At 38.6% G+C, this 19,844-nt stretch overlaps 1 protein-coding gene across 2 annotated transcripts in view; it reads left to right on the top strand.

Annotated features, from left to right (window-relative positions):
- The window catches only part of PPARGC1A (PPARG coactivator 1 alpha), a 121,204-nt gene continuing 104,025 nt past the window's right edge, over positions 2,666-19,844 (top strand). The window contains exon 1 of one of the 2 annotated variants that reach the window (XM_018049155.1): positions 2,666-2,746. In XM_018049155.1, coding sequence (XP_017904644.1) covers positions 2,729-2,746 — 18 coding nt within the window. In that variant the 5' untranslated portion in view covers positions 2,666-2,728. 2 annotated transcript variants of the gene reach the window in all.

Genomic DNA, 19,844 nt, shown 5'->3' with positions numbered 1-19,844 from the left:
GACTTTGGAACCTGCTCCTGTGAATGATGGCCTTCTAGTCCACCAAGTGATCTAAGGACTTGGGGTCTTAGTTATAATTGTTTCAAAACCAGCACCACAAAATTCTGCAAGCCTACATTGAAATCCATTCAGTGGAGTTTGTTTTATTGATATTTTGTAAATCACAGGAGATTAGAAAACCACGTTTTTTAGTCTTTCTTTCTGGATACTTTTACCACAGTGAGTTTTGAATGGCCCTAACTCATGAAGCCTTTTTGTATTTGTCCACGCTTCAAGCAGAGTCTATAAAATATATATTGTAAGTTTATTCAGTTATTCATATTTAGAGTCAAGGTTCCGGTCTATTTGCTGAGTTCTGTTCTAGAGAGAGAGAAACACGTTGCTTGTACTTCCTGGTATAGATTTGTAAGACAGTAGATTTGTGGCATGGAAAACATTTTTTGTAGTGTGATTTGCCATGTGGCCTTAAGATGTGTTGTAGTCAGGCCTTCGCTTGCAGTTGCCACCTTCAGAAGGAGTCTTCATTTCTTTAGGGAAAAGAGTAGAGGGAAAAGAGTGGCCTTGTAATGAGGGTTTCTTTTTCTCAGGAGATGCTCTCAATGATCTGAATCAGACACCCCAAGTTAACGTCAGAGGTTGATCCACAGAAAAAGGGACATTCTTTCAAATGATTTGCAAAATCACATTCAAAGAGACCTATGGTATGGTTACTGTTGGCCAGAGCAGGGTACCATGTGTTGACTGTATTCCTGTCTGACCTCTGCCTTTTCTTAACTTGCCTGGCAGTTTTAGCTAAATGAGTTTGGTGTTTGCTTCTAAATGTGAAGCTCTGGTCCCCTTCTGATTAGTGGAGAGACTCCTAGATGTCTAAGTTATTTGACTTTAAGGCACAAGCCAAAAATGCCATATTTCTGCACAGTCTGCAGAATGTCTTCAGTCAGACAAGACTGACTTCAGATTCCAGGTCTCACACATACCAGCTTTTTGTCTTTAGAAAAGTTACCCTCTCTAAGATTCAGAATTTATCCCTAGAATTGACATAATATTAGTACTTGCTTCTCCTATTAGTGCAAGCACTAAGTGAGATAATCCACGGAACTACTCAGTACACTGCTTGGCACATAGGAAATATTCCCCAGATGTTAGCTATCATTTTCTTATTGCTGTTATTTTTGCTCTATCTCAAAGAAGTATGGACTATGAATGTTAGAGGTAGAATGTTCTCTAGAAATAGAAAAGACCTGTTCTTTGAAAGCTAAAGAAAGGGAGGGGGAAAAAAGGAGCCCCGTACTTTATTTCCCATCCTTCAAACTTGTTTATTACAGTAGTAGGTTGCCATGGAAACTTTCAGGATTAAGATGGTATTATTGAGTTAAGCATTCAATAAACACCTCAGGAAAGAAATCTAAGACATGTATGCACACCATAAGTAGTTTTCAAATGAAAGGGTTATTTAGGGGCAAAGAAGGGATGGCGGTTACTGACTTGCTTGTCTCATGGAGTTGCCCGAGAGAATGACGATCGAGTTGAAACTGTGATCATCACCCTGCTTTTGCCTCTTTGAGGGCCATTCCACAAAGTTGTCAGTAGTTACAGCCAGAATTTCAAAATGGGAAGCTGCTCTTTACGTACCAGGGAGTGTGGCTTTCCAAAATAGATTCTGAAGTCGAAAAGAACTCTGAGTGTTTTTTGAGAAGGGCTGACCTCCTTTCATGCCACTTACTGTGAATTAAAGCTGCGAGGGAGAACTAGTTCGGGCATGTGGTCCAGCACTTAGAGCTGCCGCTGCCAGGGAACAAGATTTGTGTTTCTAAGGAGATACAACAAAAAGGAGAATGCTTCAAGAGCCAGCGGCTGTCAGAGTGTAAAAGTATCTATGTTCAGAAAGGGAAAGAGAAGTTGAATTAAGTAATCTTATACAGAAGTTACAGGGTGCCCTTCTGCTAATAATTCGTAAATGCAAAAGCAAATAGTTGTGGTCACAAAGGGCTTAGTACATCTCAGCTGATTTGAGTTCTCAGACTCGAACTGGATGTGATTGGTATTGACCTGCTCTGTGCATGTGATTTTCAGATGGTCTGACTCTTGTCTGTCATTTTGTTGGGTTGTATTAGTAACAGAGACAGAGGGTGACATATTCCAGCAGAGGTTTAGGCAGCCAGTTGACAATGAGAGGCGGAAAACTCTCATTCTACCAACCAGAACAGCAAAACAAAATCCTCTACCAGTGTCTTGAATGCCAGTGTCAGCCCATTTGCAAATGTTTAATCAGTGATTAGCATGGAAGGATGCCCTGGATGGGTTCCTTGGATAAAGTATCATCACAGGACAGAAATCACAGGGAGAGTGCACCAAGGAAAAATTACAGTACAGCTATATTTACTTTGTGCCGCTGCAGTGGGGTTTTATTTTCCACAGTTGGAAAGGGAACCACCTGTCTGAGCTGCTGATGTCAGAGAGCTCCCTCGAGACACAGGGCTGTTGGAAAGCACATGATACTGTATGTATTTGCTCTTATGTCCATATCAGGCTAAGATTGGGTTTCAAATCTGTGCCCTATTGTGGAGTTCATTGAGCAGTGACTCCCAGGTGCCCTCCCACGTCACCATGCCCTTGTGAATTAAAAAGTCGCGTGTGTGAGCCCCCGTCGTGAGTGTGCCCTCGACCTGCTGTGCAACTATTTACACTGCAGTAAAATGAATGACATGCATCCTAGGGGTTATCATCTATGGACTCAGTTCTGCACGTGAGTATGGAGAGACATGGTCTCTGCCCCCAGCCTCCCGCTGATGTCTTGGCTTTTATTTTCTTTCTAATTATCAGGATTTAAAAATATATATCTTTCTCAGATTTGGAGGTTTCATGTGTGGATTGTTAAAGAGGAAAAAAAAAGAGAATAGAATGAGCAGCATTAAAACGTATACATTACCATGTGTGACATTGATTGCTAATGGGAATTGCTGTCTATATAGCACAGGGAATTTAGACTGTTGCTCTGTGATGACCTAGAGGGGTGAGATGGAGGGGGTGGGTGGTAGGCTCAAGAGGGAGGGGATATATGTATACTTATGGCTGATTCACACTGTTGTGCAAAAATCAACACAACATTGTAAAGCAATTATCCTCCAATTAAAAAAATTTTTTTACTTTAAATTAAAAGAATAGGATGTGCCAATCTTTTAAATTTTTGCTTATTTATTTAACTTAATTTTTTTGTGTGTAGCATGTCACTGTGGGGGATTTGTTATGGAATGAATGAATGCCTAATGCCTAATTTGGAAAGGAAAAGGCTGGAGAGTGTGACCATGCAGCTTCAAGGCACCTATTGAATTGTAATAATTATCTTTTAAGATGCTGAAGCGTTGTATAACCGCTGCTCCAATTCTTTGTATCTAGGGTAGAATCAAGCCTTTTAAACATAGCTCCTTAAGGCAACATAAAGGCCACTGCATTGCACAACTCCAGGGGGCGCCATTTCCGTCATCACCCAGGACTCACACTCATACCATCCTGCTGACTATATGTCCAATCCCAGAAAATATGATGCTATTAACATTACTCAAACATTTCATAAAAATAGAATTGTTACCAATGATTGCAGAAAGCATGCTATCAGTGAAGTTGTTCATTATTTTAATAGTACCATGCGTCTGAATTTGAATATCTTTACCAACTTGCAAATTATATGGTTGTTACACAAAGTAGGTAGAAAACAGAGTTTCTGAGAGTGTAAATTACATTCCTGGGCCACATCAAATCAATGTCCTATTAGGGATCAGAACCAGGGTTCTTAATTCCCAGACTTCCCATGATGCACACCCTCAATTAAATTAATATTTTAAATGATGCTTGGTACTTTTCCTCAAATCTTAGGAATAAATAGGATAGGCTAAGACCCCCTGGTTCATCTAATCTTTCCCCTAGTGTAAGAGTTTCCTCTGAACCATTAAAAGTGTTATAATATATGATTGATATTAATTAGTTTTCTGTAAAGTACTGCACTCCTTAACATGAACTGAACTAGAAATAAATATATTACCATGAATTAAGATTTTATTAGTTGCGAAGAATTGGATGAAGGCACCTATGTGAAATCCTAAGTACAGGCATCCAATTGAATTAATGCCAGCACTGCCTTGAGATTAATTTGAGTGCTGAATAAGAAATAGTATACCATAACATAACTGTGTTTACTGAATCATTTTTGGCATCCAAAACTAAAGCTACATTATAAATGCAACAACAGGCTTTTCTCCCTTGGAAGAGAGAAGTGAGTGCATTTTGTAATTCAAGTGAATGTTACCCACTGAAAAATGCCTCTAGTCCCCAGGAAGAGAACAGGGTTCTTGAGGACCTTGCATACTCATTCCTCAGAGTCTGCATACTTTGTTCCGCTCTGGCCTTCTGCAGCCTGGTCAAGTTTTGGAATACGATCAGCTCTATTTTCTCTCCACCCCCCAATCTGGAGCACCTGGTTAGACCTCACTTTATAAGTTTCCATCTCATTATTATGTATATGTTTTGAAAAGGTATGGAAGGTGTTGAAAAGATATACGGGGTTGCCTCAGGGATGTTCCTGATTATGTAAGGAGGGTGGATTATACAGCACTTAATACAGGGCTGTGAGAGAATACAGTAAAGCTCCAAGGATCACTGTTCACTAATGGGGATGGAAGTGATGCGCCTAGAGGTGAGTCCTGCTAGTGCCCTGCCCTAACACCCCTTTACATTCTGAAAGCCGCTGACTCTCTAGTCACTCATTTTATTTGCGTCTATGATATCACTTACTTGAGAGCGAGTGCAAAACTTTAGGCCACCACTGCCAAGTAGGAAGATTATGGCTATCATATGTATACTTTGAAATTTTCTGGTGGCCACATTTACAAAAGGGAAATTTAAATTTAATAACATCTTTTATTTTTCACAATATGTCCAAAATATTATATCAGTGTGTCATCACTATAACTTGTTAATATCTTCTATTCAGTTTTTCACGTTTAAGACTTTGAAATCTGTATACTTTGTATTGACAGAACATCTCAGTTTTGACTAGACACATTTCAAATGCTCAGGACCATGGGTGGGTAGTGGCTGTTGCATTGGACAGCACTGTTTTCAAAGTATATCCCTCCTTGGCAGCATATCCTGACACAGAAAAATTACTTGAAAAAAAAATACCTTAAATATCTAAAATAAAATATAACATATCCTTTATATCACTTTATCAATTTAAAAATTAATTGTATGATTGATCACAAATTCCAGAAGACTGTGAATGCTGAGACAGTTTATTTGATGGGCCACTGGTGGCAAAATTGACTTTATATTGAATTGTTTTGCTCCTGTGGCTTTGTTTTCCATTTTTGCCCCCATAGATAGCATCATTTTAAAACATGATTTGCTACTTGGCGGGTCTTCTTGGATTTGCAAACTCATAGTATCTTGTCAGTTTTCAGGCCCCATATGGATGTCTTGCTTCTTAACAGAGAAACTCTTGAAAGACTTTTAGCTCAGATCACTTTTGTGGCCAGCATCATGGAAACAAAAACTGCTCTCTGCAATTGCTGCTTCTGATCTCTTTAGAAGTATACCCAGGTCAGGACTGGTGTGAGGCTGGTTTTCCCTTTCTTCATGTACAGACATTTGACATCCTAAAAGTGTAGGTGATGAATCTGTGTGTGCACCCAAAGAAAGTCGGCTGAATATAAGACTTCAAAAGAAAGTCTGCTCTGCTTTGTTTCTAGAATGGGTTTTAGATGAGGAAGCCAGGAAAGAGCAGATCTCTGTATTTACTCTGATGGTGCTTGATGTTCAATGAGGTGTACATATTGGTATGTGAATAACAGGTATCATTACTGAGTACTTAACTATATGCCAAGCGTTAGGCTCATATACAACACACTGAACCCTAACACCAATCATGTAAAGTAGGTGTTAATATTTATATTTCCATTTTCACAGCTAAAATGAGATATCAGCTAATTAAACTCAGCTTGGGTTCACACAGACCGATGCGTGTGTAGGCTAAGTCACTTCAGTAACATCTGACTCTTTGTGACCTCTGTCCATGGGAGTCTCTAGGCAAGAACACTGGAATGGGTTGCCATACCCTCCTCTAGGAGATCTTCCTGACCCAGGGATCGAACCCACATTTTTTATGTCTCCTGCATTGGCAGGCGGGTTCTTTACCACTCTTGCCACCAGGGAATCAGACAGACACCCAATGGCAGATCTGCACTGACTGACCCCAAAAGTTATGTTCTCAGAGAAGAGGACTAGGTTTTCACACCAAGTTGATGACCCCCCTAATAGTGAATTTTAAACCAAAAGCAAAGTACTAAAGTTTGTGAGTTGAAAGTTTTTTTCACTTCATTTAAGAAATACATTCAGAGAAGTAAGTTAACTAGAGACAATTATGTGATATTGCTTATACATGGAATCTTAAAAAAAAAATGGTACATGTGAACTTATTTGCAAAACAGAAATAGAGTCACCAATATAGAAAATAAACTTCTGGTTACCATGGGGGAAATGAGGGGGAGGGATAAATTGGGAAATTAAGATATATACACACTACTGTAGATGATCTCTTGCATTGGGGGCAGATTCTTTACCATCTGAGCCACCAGGGACTCATATATAAAATTGATAACTAATAAGGACCTACTGTATAGCACAGAGAACTCTGCTCAATACTCTGTAATGACCTATATGGGGAAAGAATCTAAAAATAGAGTGGTTACGTGTATATGTATAACTAATTCACTTTGCTGTATACCTGAACCTAATACAATATGGTAAACCAACTATAGTCCAATGAAGATTTAAAAAAGAAAGAAAGAATTCAGATACTTAACCCTATCTCATCTTTTGATAGAATATAAATTTAGACAATTGAAATGGCTTTGTCCAAGGTCCACACTGGGTCTCTTGATTCCTACTCCACTTCTGATTGTCTGTGTGGTTCATTGGCTTCTTTAAGGTTAGTTGAACATTCAGAATTTTTTTTAACAGGAAGGTAGTAAACTTTAAAATTTGCGGTATGGGAAGATTTTCTTCTCTTTCTTCTCTATGCATTTTAGACTTTTTAACTGACATATACTATGAATACTGAAAAGTGTATATATCATAAGGGTCGAGTTCCATGAACTTTCACTAACAGACCGTATCCATGGAACCAGAATTGACAGAAAGAAATAAACCATAACTAGCTTTCTGGGGGGCTTCCCAGGTGGCTCAGTGGTAAAGAAACAATGCAAGAGACACAAGAGACAAGGGTTCCATCCCTGGGTCAAGAAGATCTCCTGGAGAAGGAAATGACAACCTGCTCCAGTATTCTTTCCTGGGAAATTCCATGAACAGAGGAGCCTGGCGGGCTCCCATCCAAGGGTCCGCAGAGAGTCTGACATGACTGAGTGACTGAGCAACCACAGTATTTCTGGAGCCCCTTGCCCACACCATGCTCCCAGCTTCTAACCAAGCCAAAGTCAGTCTCTAACCTGACTTCTGGCTTAATAAACTAGGTACATCTGTTTCTGTACTTATTCATATAATGGCTAGAGTAATCATCAAACATATACTTTTTGAGTGTGTCTGGCTTATTTATCTTCACATTATATTTGCTGGAATTATGCACATTTTCACGTATAGTATAAGTTTTTTTCATTCTCACCGATATATTTGGCTATACTTTTGAAGTGTAAGAATCTCATCAACCATAATATTGCCAGTAGAATTAATAAGTTTATTGAACATTAATTACTGTTTAAATTGCTTTTAAAAAAAGTATTAAGCTTACTTTTATTTGATTCAGTCTAAAACAAAATAAAATAACAAAACTCAATTATGGAGCCTTAGCGGTCGCAATGTAAGGTATATCCCAGCAAACCACTCTTGTCCTGTGTTTTTACGCAATATTCAACATAGGGTAATATAATAGGGAAAACAAAGAGGGCACAGTCTGAAAATACCCGCAAGAGAGTGCCGAGTTGGAGTTCCCACTAAATAGCTTTGTATGGCTGTGTAAAAGGTTAGGTGTGGCCTATTTTTAGGTACCCTACATGGAAATGGATGTACTAAGATGGATGGCAGAAAGTTATACCTCGGGAGTTGTCAGAGATTTTTGTTTTGAAAAGTGGTAGGAAAAGAATCCTTTCTGATCATCTGCTTGGGGCAGAGTACATCCTGGGCTCTTTAACGCTTTTGAACTGTTGAAAAGGGAAACTCTTGTAAATTGCCTTTTGGAGATTTGTTTCACAGGCCCAGAAATCAAGCTATCTTATGTTAGTTTTCTTATTGTTTCTTTTTTTCTGGGTGCAAGAAAATGGGAAGTTTAATCTGTCTTGCGAGAGGATACTGCTGGGGTGTCCAGCACTTATGTGCTAGGTGGTTTATCAAGCACCTTTTTCCTTACCGAGGTTTATCATTTCCTTGGTTTTTCTCCTCTGTTAACAGGGCTCCTTCTCCAAATGTTGGTTAGAGGAATGTAGTATGTCTGAGGCTATTCATTCAGGCCTAAGGGACGATCTCTAAGTGTATGGTATTATTTGGCTCTGAAGCACAGGTCTTCCTTCTGCTAAACAGGGTCGTATGTTCAAAGAAAAGAGCTAAACAGGACAACTACATAACTCCCAGTGATATATCAGCTATGTATCCTGTGATACATCCTGATTTAATATTTGCTATTAATGCCAGGATAACATATGTTAGGCATTTGTCCTTCTTTTCTACCTCCACATTCTATAGTAACACCTCAGATGATCTTTCTCAAATTGAAAAAAAAAAAAGGTAAGGTAAGGTCTCCTTTTAACAAATACTATGAGCTTTTAATTTAATGGGCCGAGTGCTCTGGTAATAGGAGGCAGGTACTTTAAGCTCTTATTTCCATGGACCTTATTCCTATTTACAAAACCCTAAATTTCAGACCCATCCACCCTTCTAAATCTCTCTCTGGGTAACATTATTTCTTACCCATTGTAAAACCAAATCACATGTGAGTATGTTAAATTACATCTATATGCAGGCATAAGTGAATAGTCACTATCGTATCAGCTGTGTGTTTTTCATCCTTACTATGCAAGCAGGGACTTGATCTTCAACGTGACTTGTACCGTTTAATAGAGTTAATGATAAACAAGATGAAAGCTTGCTATTTCTCTGGGGCAATGACCTGGGCTTTGTAAGAACCTGGAGTCTGTAGAAGCTGGTCTTCTTGTGGGCATTATTCACAGAAGTATTATATATTTCCAGTTCTCATCTATTCTTTTTCTGGAATGGTTAGGAAGTTTAAAGATCCATATTTCTATGAGAGTGCGCTTTTACTTTTCCTACGCATTCTCCCTGATTTCTAGTTCCTTTGAGCAGTACAACATTTGCGTTCACCCTGTGCAAAGAAGTTTTCCCAAGTCTCCTGTCTCTGTCAGGGTAGAGATATCACTGCATTTGAGAGTTGACAGGGATCTTAGATATAATTGAATCCGACCATCTCTATTCACAGATAGGGAAACTGAGGCTAGAATCATTAAGTGAACTGCCCAAAGTTGAATTGCAGAACCCATGTCCTTCCTACTATCTTTTTCCTTCCTTTCTGGGCTAAATCAAGATTCACAGAGTCACTCGACTTATCAAGAAGACTTGAGCCTCACGTCATTACTTGAAATCTCCTGAATTTGGCCTTGGTTTCAGCCCTGTGAACCATCTTCTCATGAAAATTCTTAATGGTCACAATAATGATCACCCAAGTGTAGGAAGAGTAATTTGCAGGGAAGATCCATAAAACTGCAAGAACACGAATTTGAAGAGGCTGACAGTACAGCTTTCACCCCTGTGGAGATGGTCAGCCTTCTAGGGGAAAGGGGAGGTCAAGGTCTCATGTGACATTTGGAGAACCCAGAATGAGGTTCCTGCCCAAGAACAGAGCTGCAACGTGACAGCATTTACACAGGTGGCTCCACATTCAGGAACAGATTGTGGTACAGAAATTCACTTGCAAGTTGCTGGTTTGAAACTTGGACTGCATTTTTCACACCAGTCAATTTCACTTGTCTCCTATCAAAGCCACATCTCCAGCAGCTCTTCCCTTCTTCCTTCTATAACTGCCCCATCTTATTCCCAGCTGGTAAAAATCCCATCTTGAAAAATTTTCTTAATACTTTAGTCATACCATTCTAAACGTATTTACCTTTTGTTCCTCTTGGTATGTGCTTCTGAACATCATTAGATGCAAGAAGGGAGAAAAAATATGATGAACAAATATAGGTGCTTTTGTATAAATAACTGAAATCTCCTTAACTGTACTAAGGATAATTGCATTTTTCAGTGGAACTTTTGTTTCACTTAACTGGTGACATTTCAAGTTGACAAACAAAGTGTAGATGGCCATGGCATCTGGGGTCAGTGATTTGGGCCCACCTCGCAGGCAAGCTAATAGCCGAAAGCTTTCTTTGCCCCAGAATTCAGAGTTCAGAGTGTTTTTCAGGGTGCCAGATAGTAACTTCTCCCAGCCTTGCATCCTGAGTGGAGTGGCTGTTAGACTTGATAGGCAGAAATGGCTTCCTTTTAGATATATGATGAATATTGAGGTTTATAGTGGATATCAGAGGCTGTTTCTATTTGTTACATTCCCTGTATGTTAAGAATGCATAGTTATAAGTCTGAATTTTTATATTTCTTAAAAAAATGAATAGTTTTATTCTTCTGAATATAAAAGCTGTACATGTTTATCTCAGAAAATTTAAAAATTATAGAAAGACACATATATTCACACATACAAAAATTTAAAAGAACTTATATCATTGGCCACTATTAATACCTTGTTATATTTCCTCCTTATCCTCTTTGTTCTTCTGTTTTTCTGAGTGTTATTTATATGTAAGTTTTTGTGACTATAGTTTCTTCAGATATAATTTTAAACCTTAGTATATTTTGAATATTTTCTTATTATGCTATTAAATATATTTTACTACAGTTTTTAATGATAGCATTGAATATATATACATACTGAATATGTCTATATGAATATATATGAGTTTATATATATATATATATATAGTTTTCCATAATTTATTTTGTCAGGGCGTTATTGTTGCACACTTATACTGCTTTCAAGTTTTCAATAATGTAAATTATGTAGCATTGGCTATCTCCACACTAAAAATCTTTGCATGTATCCCCCTGTTATTTCCTTAAGATGAAGTTCTAGAAGTAGAATTTTTGAATCTATGCGGTTGCCCATTTTTAACATTTTTGACACATACTTCCTGCTCGTCCCCTAGAAAAATCTCTACTCATTTATAATCCGACCAGTGGTATTTGACATCTGTTTTTGACTGAGCTGCTAAATGCAGAGGTCAGTCTTAGAAGTGGTCTTCTTGGTTAAGAATATTTCCTCGGAAGTCCTGTGTCTAGTTGGGATAGCAATAGAAAGTAAGATTTTATCCAAAGCATCACAAAATTTAGCTTAGACCTTAAGCCAATTGTTTCCTAAGATGAGAATTTATTTCGTTTCTACATCCTCATATTTTTAGGATATATATTTACTGTGCTAGAGTAAATTCAAATGCTGAAGCACTGGAAAAATATGCAACAGAAATAAAAGCAAAATAACCAAAACCCTTCCAAGTCAGATCTGGTGGGATTTAAGAAAAAAGGAAAAAAAACCTTCACTTATTTAATTCTTCCATCTCAAGAATAGTTGAAAATACAATTTGCTTCACTACAATCAAAAGAAGTTAAGCTCATTAGGACCCCAGCTCTAGAAATAAGTACCAAAGGGAACTACTTGACTAGCAATTTTTTTTTTCAATTTAATTATTGTGTACCCTAATTTTCTCTGGCCCTCAGGAACTTCAGTTAGGGGATAAAATGTTTTTCTTACTAAGTGAGTTATGTTATTGAGGTTCAGTAGGACTTTAACATTTTAAATAATAACATTAAATACAATAGCATGTGCTTTATATTGTTTAAGTTAAAAAAATACAAAATAACCCTGTTGAACAGTTCTTGTTTAAACAACCAATAACTCACTGCATTATACATGAATTAACCTGAAATAATTAAGGTAAATGAAAATGTCTGTAAATTCTCAAATACAGCAGAGTCAAAGCATCAGACGAAATCAGATTTTAACCATCCTTTTATTATCTCTTGTCAGTGGGCCTAATTAGCATACTTCTTGCCTTACATTTAATTTAGTCCAACTGACTGCAATTTGGACTAATTCGTAGGTAATTTTTTGTTTTAGTGTGAGAAGTTCCAAGAACAGGTTTTGAGATCCATGTTAAAATATGGGCTCAATTGCCTAGAGCTGGTCTGCAGATGGTTTCACTGGAGGTGAGAGAGAGGTTGCTGAAGTTGTTTATCACCTCTAAGTTTACTGAAAAATAAAATAAATAAATGAATGCTAGGAGGCATTAAAGTTGTCCACTGATTTTTCTCTGTTTGTTGCCCGAATATGCTTAGTTCGCAGTGACATCACCATGGTGGTTTTGTGTAAAACAAGACTTCATTTTGGAGTGCTGTAGTCTAGGGGCCTTTATTATACGCTGCCCTCCTACCAGCTTCTGTGCCCTGCACAGCCACAGCTTCGAGCACGTCCCAGGGGCTCAGAGCACGTGCTCAGACACTGACGTGGAGTTTCAGGATCAATGAGCCCCTCCAGGTATTAAAAGCCAGCAACTGAATGCCTGTTAGTAATGATTAACTTTAAAAATACTAGCCATCCTGGGCAGATCCCTTTCCTTTCTAGGCAGGTAGCATTCCCAGGAATGTTGGTTTCCCATAAAATAGACAGTCTCTAGGTTATAAATTTGCCTCAGGGGACTTAGCTGTGCTTTTGATTTGAGAATGAATGTTAACCTTATGTATGAAACTTCAGTCTTCCAAGGAGGATTTTTAGAGATCTGTATCTAAAATCCTGGCTCTGTCTTATTTTTCTCAGTTATAAAATGGGTCCACAGATCATATTTATTGTATAGTTTTGAGGACTAAATTGATTGAAATGTGGTATCTAAACTGCTGATTTCAATGTCTAGCCCTTATAAGCTCTGCTGTAGGTTTTCTTCTCTCTTTTTCTTTCTTGAAGATTTTCAGCCTTAAATTTATTCTTATGTAGTTTATTATAAACTTAGAAAAACAAATGAAAAAAGATATTTCTGCTGCTAACTCTTCACTTCTGAGTTCTCACCTATACATGTAATAATTAGATCCAAACCAATTGTCTTTGCTGTTGTCTACTTGGGTAATTCAGTTTGACTGTATTTAGTTTTTAGAAATGACAGTTGTCTGAAATATGGAGGCGAGCAAAAGCCTGGAATTTGGGGCAGGAGTGGGGATTGAAACCTAAATGTTATGTTCTTAGTTATATTTTTTCCGAAGAATTGAATTAGTCTCTTGAAGGTTTATTTTCTCTTTTGTTATCAACTTTAAGGATAGATCCTCTTGCCTCCACCTATGTTGGAGTCTTGAGAAACGTTAACAGAACTTCTGAGCAGAGAAAATCCACTGGGGTGGAATCCAAGCTCTGTGTAGATATGGAACATCATAGGTACTCAACAGATGTTAATAAATACCTCCTTCTATTGTTGAGACAAAATGGGGTTGATTTGGGTGTGCATTTAATGTTTAGTGAAAGGACCTTGTACCTAGAAATGGTATATTTTAAGGAGGACAGGAATCTGGATATTGAGGAAAATAGCATTGCTTCTTTCATATAAGATTATTCTCCATTTTTAATGTCTGTCATCCCCCAAATTGTAAGTTCCCTTGTGTCCATGACATATGCTGTCTTGGAAGCCCTTGCAATACATTGCTGTGGACGCAGTAAGGTTTCAATAGATCTTTGTTGATTGAAATCAAACATTTGGAAATCATGGAGGCAGAATTGATGAAGGGGTAAAAAGAGGGCCACAGGGAGAAAGGAAGAGAAACAGTCAAGGTAGAGGGGGAATCAAATATAGAAACTTCCTGGGAAAGACCAAGGTTGATGAGTGACTGACAATTTTTGTTTTCCTGAGAAAAGAAAAACTGGACATAAGAGAAACTTTAATCTGAAGAGCTAATCACCCAAATTATAAGAACTCTAAAATATCCCTCTCATTAGTTATCTTTTTGAGACAAAAAAAAGATAGTGGAAGTTATTATAATTTGCCCCAAGGATCTAGAAAAATTTGTATGTGTATATAGTCATAGAAATTTGCGAGAAAAATTGTGGTATGCTGTAGTTTATAAATCATTTCAATGTTTTGACTTCTCACTAACGCTTTTTCTCTCTTTGTGATAGTAAGAAAAAAAAAAGCATGTGTATAATTTTCCATTATTTGTAAGAGGGAGAATGTGCCAAGGAACTGTGTATACACACACACACATCCACCTTTGGTTTCAGTAGGTGCTGATTTAATTAAGAAAAAGTGGAACTAGGTGGCAAGAAAGACAAACAAGAAAGCCCTGACAACAGAATGTAAACAGGTTCAAATATCAAAAGCAATAATACAGAGTATTCCAGCGTAAAGAACGTCTCTAAAAGATTTAAATAAGATTAACATAAATATATGTACACACACACATATATGATGGAGGCCTTGCATTCAATGAACACAAATAAAACCATCAGAGAATATCATAACACAGGGATCACCTGATAATAATGAATAAACATCAGCTCTTCTTGGTCAAGTGACCAATATTATTTCACAGTTGACTGTGTTGAGGGCAGAGCCAATGACCTTTGCCCTGCATTTTAATAATTTACTATAGTTTTACATTAAATCAGAATATAATTGTGAAGAAAATTAGTGTTTCTTTGTGGGGAATGCAGAGTAATGCCACTAATTGCATGTATAAAAGCCTTCCTGAGGTTGTATTTTCCTGTTCTTTCTTGATTTAGAAAATTAAAACTACGGTAATTTTCCACTCTTTGTAAGAGGCAAAATGTGCCAGTGAAATGTATTCAGCTAACTTAAAATGTCAATGCTTTTGGCCATCTTTTTATGTCCAGTAATGACAAACTGTCAATTTCATTACGTTATTCAGGAATATACTAGCAACTTGTTGCAGATATCAGAGTAAGTGAATTTTTTAAAAGAGTTGTGATCTGAAAGAAGAAACAGTCTGATTTTTTTGTTTGTTTGTTTGCTTTTGGGTTGTTTTTTCTTTCCCCTTAATATTTGAGTGACTTTATAGTTAGAGCAAATCACCATTTTTTCCTTGATAAAGGGAAGGACAATAGAGAATTCATTAAGTTAAACTTAGTAGAATAGAAAATTAAACAAATAGTGCTTGAGAATTATTTTTAGATACCTGGGGAACCTTTTTTTCAGATGAAATATTATCAAGTAAAAGAATCGAGCTGATTTTAAAAGTATATGGAGTTTATTCACAAATATACAACCACGTGTACATCACTCTGGAACTTGGAAGGGTTAAATCGGACCACTGTGGGGTTGTGGGAAGTGTTTCCCAGAGTTGTCTAGTACCTTGAATTTGTTATGGATTCGATGTGTAGTGTTATTCTAAAACAGTTGCACCTGCTTTAGCTCTCATTGTCTCAGGCTCAAAGCTGAAAAATTCAAAAAATGAAAAAGCTCAAGAAATGAATATTTCTGTTAATAACATGTTGGTATTTTTCCCCGACTCCATGAACATTCTTGATCTCACAGGCAAAATGCACAACCCAGGGCACTAGGGTTGGAATCCAGTGTTTATTCAAAAAGGCACCCTAAGGCAGTTAGAGAGGGAGTGCTGCATGTATGGGGGGCGGGTAAAGGCAGCTGGAAACTAAGCTGATCTGGGCCCAAGCTGCAGCGACTGTCTCTACTAACTTGCTTTCTGAGAACTATGAGAGAAATGGAAATAATTTGAAGGACCCTGAAAGGATGGCATTTTGTTGCTTGTTCTCCTTATATGGAGCAAAGCAAACTGCAGTAACACTTCTCGGGAGCTGGTGTTCCCTGCTGCCACGGGGACAGCCGTTTTCTGCGTGGAGGAGTTTGTTTATACCTTAAGAAATACAGTCTGTTTTGTTGATTAAATAAGCAAGAAAAAAAAAGTTATGCCTCGTCCTCTGCTTTCAAACACTCCCCCAGTTAGAAAATATCTCATAAAAATGCATCATGTGATACTATCTTGCTTTAGTCCCAAACCGAGTTCACTTGGATGTCTTCAAATTTGAGTCCTGAGGGAGTACACATTTGAGCTAAGAATGTAGTTACTCTGTCATGAAATAGGGAGCTTTGCCACTTGCTTGTTTTGGAAGGAAAATAAATTAAAAAAAGATTGCAGGGGATTTTAGTTATTATATCGTCAGGGCTCTGTTCAGAGTTGGTGGCATTCAAAGCTGGCTTTAGTCACAGCATGATGCCCCAAAAGTCCAAGTGTTCCCTTTCTTTCTTTCTTTCTTCTTTCCGTTTTTTTTTTTTTCTTTAAGCGTTACTTCACTGAGGCAGAGGGCTGCCTTTGAGTGACGTCACAAGTTTGAGCAGCTAGCAGCACAGGAGAAGGGAGGCTGGGTGAGTGACAGCCCAGCCTACTTTTTAATAGCTTTGTCATGTGACTGGGGACTGTAGTAAGACAGGTGCCTTCAGTTCACTCTCAGTAAGGGGCTGGTTGCCTGCATGAGTGTGTGCTCTGTGTCACTGTGGATTGGAGTTGAAACAGCTTGATTGGCGTCATTCAGGAGCTGGATGGCGTGGGACATGTGCAACCAGGACTCTGTATGGAGTGACATCGAGGTGAGCTGGGGCTGGGCTCGGCACTGCAGCCAGGACCGAAGCTTCCCTCGCGATGCAATTATTCCTGTGAGGGGGGGAAGGGCTTGGGTTTGGGTGAGGAAAGGAGGCAGAAAAGTAGCCGGGGGCAGGCGCTTTTGGAAGAGAATCTCAATCTTATCTTAACTCCTATAAGTTTGCTATTTTAAGGCGACTCTAAGATACCTTGAACAAATCAAAGCTTAGCTGCTGTCATCAGGATCTGTTGCAGTTAGAAACTCTTTCCATGTGCCTTTGGCTCTGTTTCTACTCATATGCAATATTTATGCTCTAAGATATTGATATGAATCAGAAGCTGAAGTCTTTCCAGTGGTGTTTAGTGGCCTGGTTGGAAAAATGCCATTTCTATTTATAATAAGATGAAGATAAAAATATTAAAATGGATGGACTCAAATCTAGTCAGTTTTGACTCTAGTCCGGATTTTTTTTTTCTTCTCTCTCTGTTCATCAGACGGAGAACTCAGAAAATCCTAAATAATCCTGCTGGGCTATTTTAGATTGCTTTTCCCACAGAACACAAAACAACAAAAGCTGATTCCTTTAAAACTCCTCTGTGTGATTGAAAGCTTTGGCCAGCAAAAAAAAAAAAAAAAAAAAAAAAGACCTGCTTTACGGTGCAAGGCTTTCCATTAGCATCTAGGCAGGGAAGCCAATGGTTAAAACTGTCTGTACCACGGAGAGCTGCCTGAAGCCGGAGAGAGAATAGAGTTTATGCAGGACTGTGTGTGGAGCTGCTCGCTGCTTGTGTAAAAATAGACGGCAATACATCAATTCCACAGTCTCTGCTGGCTACAATTCATACAGGGGGAGAAAAAAAGCAAGCCGGTTTCCTCGTAATCTCTGGAGTCTAGAGTGACTAGCGGGGGGGACGGAGGACGGCGGCATGTTTGCATTCAACACAATGGAATGTTCTCGGAAAGTTTGGCCAACTTGGGAAACAAGTGAAACTTTCTGTGGACTCTGGTGAGATGGACCCGAATTGAATTGCAGGGAGGATCTGAGTGGCTAACAATGAATCTGGCAAAGGGCTGAGAGAGCTTCCTCTGGGAAGCTGGGGGCACGTAGGGTAAGGGGAGGATCAAGGGCTACACGTGATTTGATTAAATAAGATGTCCATGTGGTACGGCGATACACATCTAAAGTGAAAATAATTTGGCCAAGGCTGTCTGCGAACGCATTTTTCTTCTCTAGCGAGGCATGCCCTGGATTCTTAACTCTTCGCTGGGTTTGCAAATGCTGGCTTCCTCTGCCCTCTCCTGCCTTGGCAGATGCATTTTTGCGGATTGTAATTGTTCTTATCTTGTTGTGATTTCTTGGTAAGGTGGGAGAAATATGGATAATTCATATATCCTGTAGCTATTATGAGTCAGGGTTCTAAGTGGCTTCAAAGTCCTAATTGTCTTCGAGTAGCTGGAGTATCCTGTGGGTGGTTGTCTGGCTGGCACTGTGGGTCTCAGCTGCTGTAGTTTCATTTTTCCATCATGTATTATTCCTGATGCCGTTAGGAGTTGATTGAGGAACTAGATCATATGGAAATAGGGAAGATTTATTTTCATCATTGGCATTCCTGCAGTCATATTCAAAGAAGCATCAGAACCGTTTAGAACAGGGCTCTTTAATTTTGTGCCTAGGGAGGCGAGGTCTCGGGCTAATTGTCTAGCCGTGGATTGAGTTGTCGGTCGGTCGGCTGAGACCGGCCAGTCTCTCTGTTGCACCGGAGGCAGTAGGCGGCTAGCAGCCCAGCCTTGGCGGCAGCAGCCCTGGGAATCACCTCCGCCAGGCTCAAATATTACGAGCAGCAGGTAGTGTAGGCCGCTTTCATTTTTTGAATCATTAATGTTTGCTGTCATCCTAAAACGTATTATGCCCTTTTGCACATAATGACAAGACAGCACGTTGGTTAATAAAGGCCTATATCACTGTAGCTACTCGGAGTCCCCAGTGTTTCACAGTTTAATGAAGGTGATGTCCAATAAGGTTACTAAGATTGATAGAGACAGTTCTGATGACATACACTCCACTAAGACTGTCACTCTTTACTGACCGCTGCCCTCCCCTCTCTCCCTTGCTTTGACTAATTTTTTTTTTAAGAAGTAAGATTCTTTTTTCGTTAATATAATTAATGTGGCCAAGTCCACTCTTTCTGCTCTCCCTCTCTTTAAAATTTACCATCAATGGCACAAAAACCTCCAAAAGGTTAATGGAGAATTATGCTTAATTATAATGATTCATTATCATCAGTGCAGTTAAGCTAATTTATTGTCTGCTCCTTAACTAAGAGAAAAGTCTGTTGGGGTGAAATAACGTACAATAATTAGCCTTTTGTGTTTAGTGACTGCTTTCTCCTTTTAAATCTTATTATAAAATTAAGGCTGCGGTTGTGAAATAGCTGTCATAGTTGCAGAGAGGCAGTAGAATGTGTCTCTGTAAATTGCCATAAAGCACACCTGTTACAGATGTATAGGGAAGCAGTAAATACCAGCGTGTCAAATGAGGACAGTTACAGGGCTCGGACTGTTAAGCTGGCATCATCCAAAGACCAAATATGAATTAATAACAGGAACACTTGCTACCACTAATGTGTTTTAGATTATCAGGATAATGCCACGTTCAGAAGTCTTGATTTTATTAACACGTCAACATATGCACATTTCTCAGCCATAACAGAAGAGCAAAAATGAGAGAAACTGACAGAGAGAAGAAAGGAAAGAAATATGTGAATCACAGCAGAGTAAAATGCAAAAAAAAAATTGATCTGTCTTTTCAGTGGTTTTAAAAGTTACTGAAAAATACATATTTCTGAAAGGTTGAAGGGTTTTGAAGAGGGCATGCCTTTAGAGGGCTGTTAAAGAGAGAGACAGCAAGAAGTTGTCTACCAAATCAGTGTCAGCATTCCAAGACATGGGTTCTAGAGTGTGCTGTCCACAAAAGGAATGTAAACCAAATGCACAGATAGTGTGTTATCTAACTTATTTTTTTATTTTCTTGTTGCTTTTGCTTTTTAAAGACTCTCCCCCAATCCTAGGAGTTTTTGTACCACTGAAAAGTTTTCCCCTTGTCTCTGAATTGGTCATGTTGTAGAAG

This window comes from Capra hircus, chromosome 6, assembly GCF_001704415.2.
Source record: "Capra hircus breed San Clemente chromosome 6, ASM170441v1, whole genome shotgun sequence".
Lineage (NCBI taxonomy): Eukaryota > Metazoa > Chordata > Mammalia > Artiodactyla > Bovidae > Capra > Capra hircus.
The sequence above is the reverse complement of the archived record's forward strand: the minus strand, read 5'-3'. Positions and strand labels throughout refer to the sequence as shown.